Source organism: Borostomias antarcticus, assembly GCF_949987555.1.
Source record: "Borostomias antarcticus genome assembly, chromosome: 30".
Classification (NCBI taxonomy): Eukaryota; Metazoa; Chordata; class Actinopteri; order Stomiiformes; family Stomiidae; genus Borostomias; species Borostomias antarcticus.
Window position 1 is genome coordinate 2,740,345 of NC_140263.1, and position 10,000 is coordinate 2,750,344.

General features: G+C 46.1%; 1 protein-coding gene across 1 annotated transcript in view; it reads right to left on the reverse strand.

The window, feature by feature from the left end:
* The window catches only part of LOC311327102 (integrin alpha-2-like), a gene marked incomplete at its 5' end in the record, with an annotated part of 40,617 nt that overhangs the window by 18,236 nt on the left and 12,381 nt on the right, over window positions 1–10,000 (reverse strand). The window contains 7 exons of the mRNA XM_084460129.1: window positions 789–954; window positions 1,829–1,979; window positions 3,176–3,324; window positions 3,865–3,992; window positions 4,300–4,414; window positions 5,561–5,652; window positions 6,993–7,102. Coding sequence (XP_084316255.1) covers window positions 789–954; window positions 1,829–1,979; window positions 3,176–3,324; window positions 3,865–3,992; window positions 4,300–4,414; window positions 5,561–5,652; window positions 6,993–7,102 — 911 coding nt within the window. The remainder of the gene's footprint in view (window positions 1–788; window positions 955–1,828; window positions 1,980–3,175; window positions 3,325–3,864; window positions 3,993–4,299; window positions 4,415–5,560; window positions 5,653–6,992; window positions 7,103–10,000) is intronic.

The window sequence follows — 10,000 nt, forward strand, 5'->3', positions numbered from 1 at the left end:
CTGTGTCTTGGTCAGGGACAGGACAGGAGAGGGATCTGTTCTGTTTCTGCATTTTTTTTTACGGGGTATAATTAAATCATTATTGTTTTCATCCAACCTTTATTCGACCAAGTAAGTCGGTCGAGGACAAATCATTACCGTTAATGTCTGCCTGTAAACGCAAACACACACAAACAAATACATCTCGGGTTTGCGATGGAATGACTGAAGCTCTGTACCCTCTATGTTGAAGATGTGAATGACTGAAGCTCTGTACCCTCTATGTTGAAGATGTGAATGACTGAAGCTCTGTACCCTCTATGTTGAAGATGTGAATGACGGAAGCTCTGTACCCTCTATGTTGAAGATATGAATGACTGAAGCGCTGTACCCTCTATGTTGAAGATGTGAATGACTGAAGCTCTGTACTCTCTATGTTGAAGATGTGAATGACTGAAGCTCTGTACCCTCTATGTTGAAGATGTGAATGACTGAAGCTCTGTACTCTCTATGTTGAAGATATGAATGACTGATGCTCTGTACCCTCTATGTTGAAGATGTGAATGACGGAAGCTCTGTACCCTCTATGTTGAAGATGTGAATGACGGAAGCTCTGTACCCCCTATGTTGAAGATGTGAATGACAGAAGCTCTGTACCCTCTATGTTGAAGAGGTGAATGACGGAAGCTCTGTACCCTCTATGTTGAAGATGTGAATGACGGAAGCTCTCTACCCTCTATGTTGAAGATGTGAATGACTGAAGCTCTGTACCCTCTATGTTGAAGATGTGAATGACAGAAGCTCTGTACCCTCTATGTTGAAGATCCTGTCTCCGAGTGTCCCAGCGATCTCCAGCAGGGCCTCCTCCGCCGACACGTTGAAGAAGTAACGCTCGGTGGGCAAGCTGGCGATGGACTTGATCTCGGCAATCAGGTTCTTGGTGTCGGTGCCGGTCCTGATGTAGTAACCTAGCACCTGGTGCGGGGAGGGAGGGGAACGGAGAGAGGTCATTACTGAGGTAGTCTCGTGATACCAGACATTCAGGATCTCCGCCTTCTGAACATCTGGGGTTTTCTACGTTGAAACAATCGCTAGAACGCCGGCGAGAACGGCGAGTAACAAGACTACACCTACTGCTTTGGATTGGCTCGAACCTGAACAAAGCTACGCCGTAAAGACTTTGGATTGGTTCAGACCTGAACAAAGCTACGACCTAAAGACTTTGGATTGGCTCAAACCTGAAGAAAGCTACGCCCTAAAGACTTTTGATTGCTTTGGAGTCGCTTTGGATAAAAGTGTCTGCTAAATGACTGTAATGTAATGTAATGTGATGGATTGGCTCAAACCTGAACAAAGCTACACCCTAGGAACCCTGGACTGATTCTACAGTACAGTTTTTTAAACTCTCAAACTGTTTCCACCCACTTTAAGTGAAAAAATCTGAACAAAAGTCCTCAGTCTCAAGTTGAGCAAAGCATTTAGAGATTGATTTTGAGTCGACTACTGAGAGAGAGCTAAAGACACATTAGCAGAGGATACTACAGCAGGACGAGGCTTAGGAGACCATCGGTTTGAGTTCTAGATTTGGATATTTCAGGTTGAGAGAGACGCCTCAGCACTTCATCCACAAGGCTGCGGATGAAGATCTAGAACCTGTATTTGTGACTGATACGTTCTGATCCGAATGGTCAGATCTCAGGGCTGGCCTGGTACTGGTCGAGATAAGCGGTCACCAAGGGGGCGATCTATTCTAGGGGCTCAATGGAGAAACATTCGAGGGGCGCCAATCCAAAATCTTGCCCGGGGCTTCAGAAGAGGCGGGGCCGGGACTGTCCGAGCGTGAACTCACCGCGATGCCGAAGCGAGTGATCTTGTCCGCCTCGCACTTTCCGATGACGTCGTCCCGTTGGCTCTTGTCATGTGACTCTCCATCTGTCACCACCACCATCACCTTGCTGGCGCCGGGACGCCCACCGTTCTCAGGCAGGAAAGCCTTCTCCCTGACACACACACACACACACACACACACACACATACACACACACACACACACCAATAAAGGCCACTTTTATAACGCTGTTTTAACAGACTCTCTGATAAATCTGGGAAAGGAGAGCAGGGGCATCACACACACATACACACACACAGTCACACACACACACACACACACACACACACACACAACCCTAACTTGCAGTAACGTCAGGGTGTGGTCAAGGGCGTAGGTTTGGTTTCAACATTGGTAGGGACCATATAACAGTGTAGCCTGCATACACAATTTTTGCTGGGGACGAGGAGAGGGAGAGGAAAGGAGAAGGCTCTTTGGTGTAATTTGGAGGCCTGTAGAAGAAAATCAAAATCCAGCGCGAGCCAAGTATATCCATGTGATGGCAGCGGACGGGGTACCGAGAATGCAGCTGATAAAAACATATGCAACATATGATGCTGACGCCCGGAGAAAACATTTCTGTTGAAAAGGAGTTTTCACAAGTTGCAGTAGATGTCCTCAAAGATAAGGAAAGGGTAGAGCCAATGAGTAACCTCGACTCACAACTGAAATCACACGTGCGCTAACCGCTACATTGACATAACTTACTTTTTCAGTACGGCGGCCGTCAAACGACAATCACACCACTGCATTTATGTTAGTTTAGGTAAAGTTAGCTAGCACCAACCTAGCTGGTTTTCATGTGGCTACTGCCTAACGTTAGATACTTATTTTACCAGTAGCTAGCTAACCTAGCTAACGCTAACGTTACTTACAGTTGCGGAGAAAAAGCCTCTGATATCCCTCATCCTCTTTTGAGGGGGAGGCGACATTGTGGTGGATGTATCTAAACGGCTGTCAGAATCACAACTGTATGGCTTGCTGTCAGCGTCTGTCTGTAAGGCTGCTGATCTTCAGATCCAGCGAAAATGCAACAATCTATCTCAGCCAAATGAGCCAATCAAACATGAGTTAACGGTCTAATGTAACTCCGAACAATGCAAACTCACTCACTCAAAATGGTACGGCCAATTCTATCCTTCCAAACTATGGGAAGGTCATCTAAATGATCTAATCTGCACTCCAAAGATAATGCGAACAAGGTTGCTTAAATGTTGGTAGGGACAATTTGGGCCTCCCTAAATGTTGGTAGGGACATGTCCCGACCGTCCATACGCAAACCTACGCCCTTGGGTGTGGTAGACTGACCTGGCGAACTCGATGGCCCTGAAGGTGTTGGTCTCTGTCCCAGACATCTGAGTGACTGCAGAGGCCGCCGCCACGATGGACTCCTTGGTCTGGTGGGAGTTCAGCTTGAACTCGTACTTCGGAAAAACCGCGTACTGGACGACACTGACCTGGAGAGACCGCCGGGGAGATCAATCAATCAATCAATCAAAGCTTTATTTGTATAGCGCATTTCATACCCAGAGGCAACACAATGCGCTTTACAGAGAACAAGGGAGGTGGGCATACGACCCACTCTCTACATATTCCAGAGGGAAGCAAAAAAAAAGTATCACCCGGGGGCCAGATAAGTGAGCTGTAAAAATTCTTCCCTGACCCCTCTCAACAAGGCGATCGAGCAAGCTCCTGGAGTATGTTTGTCTACCGGCTAAGAACATTTATGAAGCAATAAATAACATTAAATTACATTTTCAGAGTAAAAGAGGCTAATAACATCATAGGAGAGACATGGCAAACACTGGTGTATGTCTGTGTGTGCGTGAATGTGCCTGGGCCCAGATAGAGGCAGGGGTCAGGGGTAGGGTCGGGGTAGGAAAAGGATAATAATTTATAGGATCAATCATTTCTGTTAAGGCGATTGACGGGCGATTGATCAGGGCCATATTGCTTGAGACAGAGGTCATTGATACACTATTGAGACAAACATCCACCTGAGTGTTATCTGGTCCAATATCCAGGTTCTCCAGAAGCTTCTTGAGGAAGGCGACCACCGGCGACCACGGGTAGATGCTGTTGGACCCATCCAGAACAATGGCGATGTCCATCGGACCGCCACAGGCTGAAGAGGACCGAGAAAAAAACAAAAAACAGAAATCGTATTACTTAATGTGCATTACTACAGTATTAACCCATAATCTGTGCGTATAACATTGCAGATACAAAATTTAATTTTTAATTCTATTCTATTTTACATTATCTTTTAAATGATTTCTGCTTTTATCCATCTCTTTTTAAGTAAAGCACTACAGTATGTGCTACATACTGTACATGATTTGTATGAATGGTGCTATAGAAATAAAATGACATTGACATTGACAAAATAGTAGTATTAGTAGAAGTGAGGAATGCTCATGAAGGACTCTTACTTTGAAGGGCAGGTGAGAACGCGGGCTGGGGCTGGAAGAGCGGGCTGACCTCCGCACAGACCCCTGGGTAATAATTCTGGCTGCCGCATCGCTGAGCCCAGAGCGGTCCGCACGTCTGACAGAAAACAGGCAGAAAACAAAAAAATAAACAAAAGTCATGTTTTACGTAATCTGATTTAGTTAGTGTCTAGGTGGTTTAGTGTTAGGTTCTAGGTGGGTTAGGGTCTAGGTGGGTTAGGGTCTAGGTGGGTTAGAGTCTAGGTGGGTTAGGGTCTAGGTGGGTTAGGGTCTAGGTGGGTTAGGGTCTAGGTGGGTTAGGGTCTAGGTGGGTTAGGGTTAGGTTCTAGGTGGGTTAGGGTTAGGGTCTAGGTGGGTTAGGGTCTAGGTGGGTTAGGGTTAGGATCTAGGTGGGTTAGGGTCTAGGTGGGTTAGGGTCTAGGTGGGTTAGGGTTAGGGTCTAGGTGGGTTAGGGTCTAGGTGGGTTAGAGTCTAGGTGGGTTAGGGTCTAGGTGGGTTAGAGTCTAGGTGGGTTAGGTTCTAGGTGGGTTAGGGTCTAGGTGGGTTAGGGTCTAGGTGGGTTAGGGTTAGGATCTAGGTGGGTTAGGGTCTAGGTGGGTTAGGGTTAGGGTCTAAGTGGGTTAGGGTCTAGGTGGGTTAGGGTTAGGATCTAGGTGGGTTAGGGTCTAGGTAGGTTAGGGTTAGGTTCTAGGTGGGTTAGGGTTAGGGTCTAGGTGGGTTAGAGTCTAGGTGGGTTAGGGTTAGGTTCTAGGTGGGTTAGGGTCTAGGTGGGTTAGGGTCTAGGTGGGTTAGGGTTAGAGTCTAGGTGGGTTAGGGTCTAGGTGGGTTAGGGTTAGGGTCTAGGTGGGTTAGGGACTAGGTGGGTTAGGGTTAGGGTCTAGGTGGGTTAGGGTTAGGGTCTAGGTGGGTTAGGGTCTAGGTGGGTTAGGGTTAGAGTCTAGGTGGGTTAGGGTCTAGGTGGGTTAGGGTTAGGATCTAGGTGGGTTAGGGTCTAGGTGGGTTAGGGTTAGGGTCTAGGTAGGTTAGGGTCTAGGTGGGTTAGGGTTAGGATCTAGGTGGGTTAGGGTCTAGGTGGGTTAGGGTCTAGGTGGGTTAGGGTTAGGGTCTAGGTGGGTTAGGGTCTAGGTGGGTTAGGGTCTAGGTGGGTTAGGGTTAGGGTCTAGGTGGGTTAGGGTCTAGGTGGGTTAGGGTCTAGGTGGGTTAGGTCTAGAGTCTATGTCAAGCACAGGCAGCTGATATTTACCAGGAATCTGTCGGCCATCGCCGTCCGGGTGAGAGTCAGACCCAGACTCATATTCACATTGATGTTCTTCACCTCTGGGATGTTCACTGAGTCTGAGAGGAGAGAGGAAGGGAGAGAGGGGAGGAAGAGAGGAGACAGGAGAGAGGAGACAGGAGACGAGGAGAGAAAGGAGAGGGGAGGAGAGGTAAGGAGACGTGAGAGAGGAGGAGATTAGAGCAGGGGTCTCAAACTCGCGGCCCGCGGGCCATTTGCGGCCCACCACACCACTCCATCCGGCCCGCGACATGATGTCAGAAATATAATGTAATCCGGCCCGCAAAATAATTCCTTGTAAACGGCGCCGGCAGGCAGGCCTACAATGCGAAATTCAAATTGTGGGGCGAAATTCTGTTATTGTGCACAGCGCGCAAGGTGAACGATGCAGTCACAGGTGCAATCAATCCGCACGCGACTGTGAACGGAATGCAGCTAGCTACCGAGAGGCTGTTTTCATGATTAACTAACGTTAGGAACACAGACCGTTTCAAGAAAGATGGACATTGTAGTATTTTTTGTAGAGTTCAATGGAAATGCTACCTGCCTGATATGCAAGAACAAAGTGGCCGTTCTGAAGGAATATAATGAGCTATTCATTAGGCTAGTAAACATGGAGAGTGTCGGGAGACGAGAGAAAAAAATGAGCCACACAGTTGAGAGGGCTGACGTCTCAGTCTTTCAAGATAAGTGTCTAGCCAGAAATAGAGTAGTAGCCTACACATGTATTCAAGTGTCTGGTAAGAAATGGAAACAAACCTGAACTTTAATAAATGCAAGTAGCTAGCTACAGGTCCAGGGCAGGCTTACAGTAGTGATGCATCTTGCAGTTAAAACAGAATAGTAGGTAGTACAAATGTAGGCTATTCAAGATCAAATAAAAGTAAGGAAAAAAGATTTGCAGCACTAACTGTTAAAATATATTAAAATGAATGGAAACCGGTTTGAATTTGTATGATGAAAATGTTAGTTATGGAATAGTCTTGCAACATTTAGAGACTGAGTTGTGAGTCTAGTTATGGAAATGAAAAATGACATTTTCCGAAATATTGCACTTTCTTATAGTTAGTAGTAGTTGAAGTTGACTTGGCCCTCCTATGAGTTGACGATACCAGCAGTGGCCCCAAGCCAATTTGAGTTTGAGACCCCTGGATTAGAGAGAGCGTACGCTTTATTGAAACACATGAAGGTGAGAGTGGCGGTGGACAGATTAAGCCTGGATTAAAGCTCTCACAGCAGATCTGTCAGTCCAGGATTACAGTCTACAGATCTGTGGTTAACCAGCCTCAGGTAACTACACACCTTCCTCATGATGTCACCATAACTATATTATATTCACACACACACACACACACACACACACACACACACACACACACACACACACACGGTGTCTTACTCTGCAGGTCCAGGCGCTGGCAACCTGAGCTGGCTCCTCTGATCTCACACTTGTAGACGTCTCCCTTCCTGTCCTGACTGAACCCACTCCAGGGAGACCCCACCAGCAGCCTGGGGAAGGACACACACACACACACACACACACACACACACACGCAGGGCATCAGGGTTGAAGGTAAACACTGTTTAATCATTAACATCTAGCATGGGCTCCAGGATCAGACCACAGGCCCCTCCCACCTGAGCACCAGGAAGTCCAGGAATTCACCAGATCAATCAATCAATCAATCAATCAATCAATCAATCAATCAATCAATCAATCAATCAATCAATCAATCAATCAATCAATCAATCAATCAATAACCTTTATTTAAACTCGAAGGACACTGAGGTTGCCCTCATTTACAGTGACGACGAGTAAAAGAGATAAAATAGTACAAAGATAAAACATGAATAAAACAGAGGTAAGGCAATAATAACACTAAAAGCACAACATGAAAATAGAGTAAAATAAGTTCAAATAAATAAGAACAGAACAAGAAATACAGCTAAAAACAATTACAGTAAGATGTGCAAAATTCAGAAACCATAGTTCTAAATCAGATCTATCTAGATCTGAATGATCTAGATCATTCAGAGACGTTTCAGAGATTTATTTTGAGGTGTTTTGGGGGCTGAGTTGCGTGAGAAGGCCAGAGTCATAATGACTACTTCCTGTCACACCTGAGTTACCATGTCGACGGCAGACTGTGTGACTCAGGATGGACACGCCCATTAGATTGTACAGTGTCTCCCTCACCTCCCATATTACTGTAGTTATACAAGTCACCAGCTTCCCCTTCACACACCAGCGAGAGGAGGTGGGCGAAGACGCCACACACACACACGCACACACACACACACACACACACACACACACACAGAGACACACACACACACACACGCACACACGCACACACTACATCTCACACCCCCAAAACAAGCTGAGGTCAGTCTATTACACATTACCATGGAAGGTCACACACACACACACACACACACACACACACACACACATGTGTACACTACATATAAACATCCTGTGGGGTGTAACTAAACTAACAGAACGTCCTCAAACGGAAATAGACATATATGGTCATATTACAGTCATATATGGTTATTTTACAGTCACCCACATTCAGTACACACAGGTACTCATAACTCTGGCATTCACATAGGAGCTGACGGGGGTAGAGATAGAGAGAGAAGGAGAGAGGGAGAAAGAGAGAGAAAGAGAGGAAGAAAGAAAGAAAGAAAGAAAGAAAGAAAGAAAGAAAGAAAGAAAGAAAGAAAGAAAGAAAGAAAGAAAGAAAGAAAGAAAGAAAGAAAGAAAAAGAGAGTGAGAGAGAGAAAGAGGGAGAAATTAGACTATACAATAATGCTAGATAACTTATCTGATAAGAAAGATAAGATACACTTTAATAAGATCACAAGAAGACATATCTCAAACCAGTGTACAGTATACAGCAGGACATCTATACAATACTATAATAACAGCATAAAGGCACCCAGAGAGATGCATTACATTACATTACATTACATTACAGTCATTTAGCAGACACTTTTATCCAAAGCGACTAACAATAATTGCATTTAACGTAGGAAGAGCCAATGTACTACTACTTGCCAGAACTCACAAGTGCATCTTCTCTCTAAAACAAATGATGCCCTTTGGTATCAGTAGTGTTGAATCTTGTCGTCTTTTATTATTGTCCTTGATTAGCTCTGCGTTGTGTTTTTTTGTTTCCGATAAAAGACGGACCCCCAATCTCCAAATATACCCCACAGTCCAGTGTCTCCTTTCTCAGGTGGTCCAAATGAATCTCTCCAACACGGGATGGGTTAGTCTAAGCAAAAGCGGTTTATTCCAGAAGGTATAACATACAAAAGAACATGGCGATGTCTAATGCACGGATGACCAGTCTGGATGCTGTCTGAACCCAAATCAAAGAACATACAGCAGAACGGTGGTTTTAACCCCCCTGACGAGAGGGAGGGGTGGGTGTCCCACCCCCCCCTACGTCCTTCGAGACAAAGCTGTCTCTCTCTCTCTTCTCAATCATGCGGCCTTGCAACTACGATCGGATGAGGCGCCTGACGTCCTCGTATCTAAAGGGTCGGTGTTTGTGCACCACATGAGAGACGGTCACCCTTCCCCTAGGGACATATACAGCCATACGGTGGGGACCTTTCCCTATGCCTAGACCCCCCTTGGGTAGCAGCATGACTCCCCTGTCGTAACCTCCGTCTCCAGGAACCCTCGGGCCGTCACACAGGAGTCACACACACTCACACACACTGGAACCAGCTGACAATGTTAATGATTGACAGTTCTTTCTAGCAGCCAGCTCTAGTACATTTTCATCAGTAGTGTCCAGAGGGATGTGTGTGTGTGTGTGTGTGTGTGTGTGTGTGTGTGTGTGTGTGTGTGTGTGCCTGTGCCTGTGTCTGTGCCTGTGTGTGTGCGCATGTGTGTGTGTGTGTGTGTGTGCCTGTGTGTGTGCCTGTGCCTGTGTGTGTGTGTGTGTGTGTGTGTGTGTGTGCAGAGGAGGAAGGCAACAGACAGTGATGCAGCCCTCTTGTTAGCTTGATAAACCCACAGGGAGATAAACGTCTGTCGCAGGGCGCCGGTCATTACTGCCGCTCTGCTGGCAGAGTTACTGAGTCATCAGCCTGCAACTCACAACTAACACTGCTGTTCACTGCTCCAGCAGGCTGCTAGTTACTGCATTACCACAGCTCATAATGTCTACTGTTAGAATCAAGCACTATCCTACCACAGCATTACCACAGCTCATAATGTCTACTGTACTGTTAGAATCAAACACTATTCTACAGTATCACAACATTACTGCAACTTCTCTCCACTGTACTGTTAGAATTAACAGCTTCGCGTCGTGCCTAACAACGCCCCCTAGCTGTTATAAAATCACTATAACACACGGCCTCGAGTGGTTTATTGCTTTTATA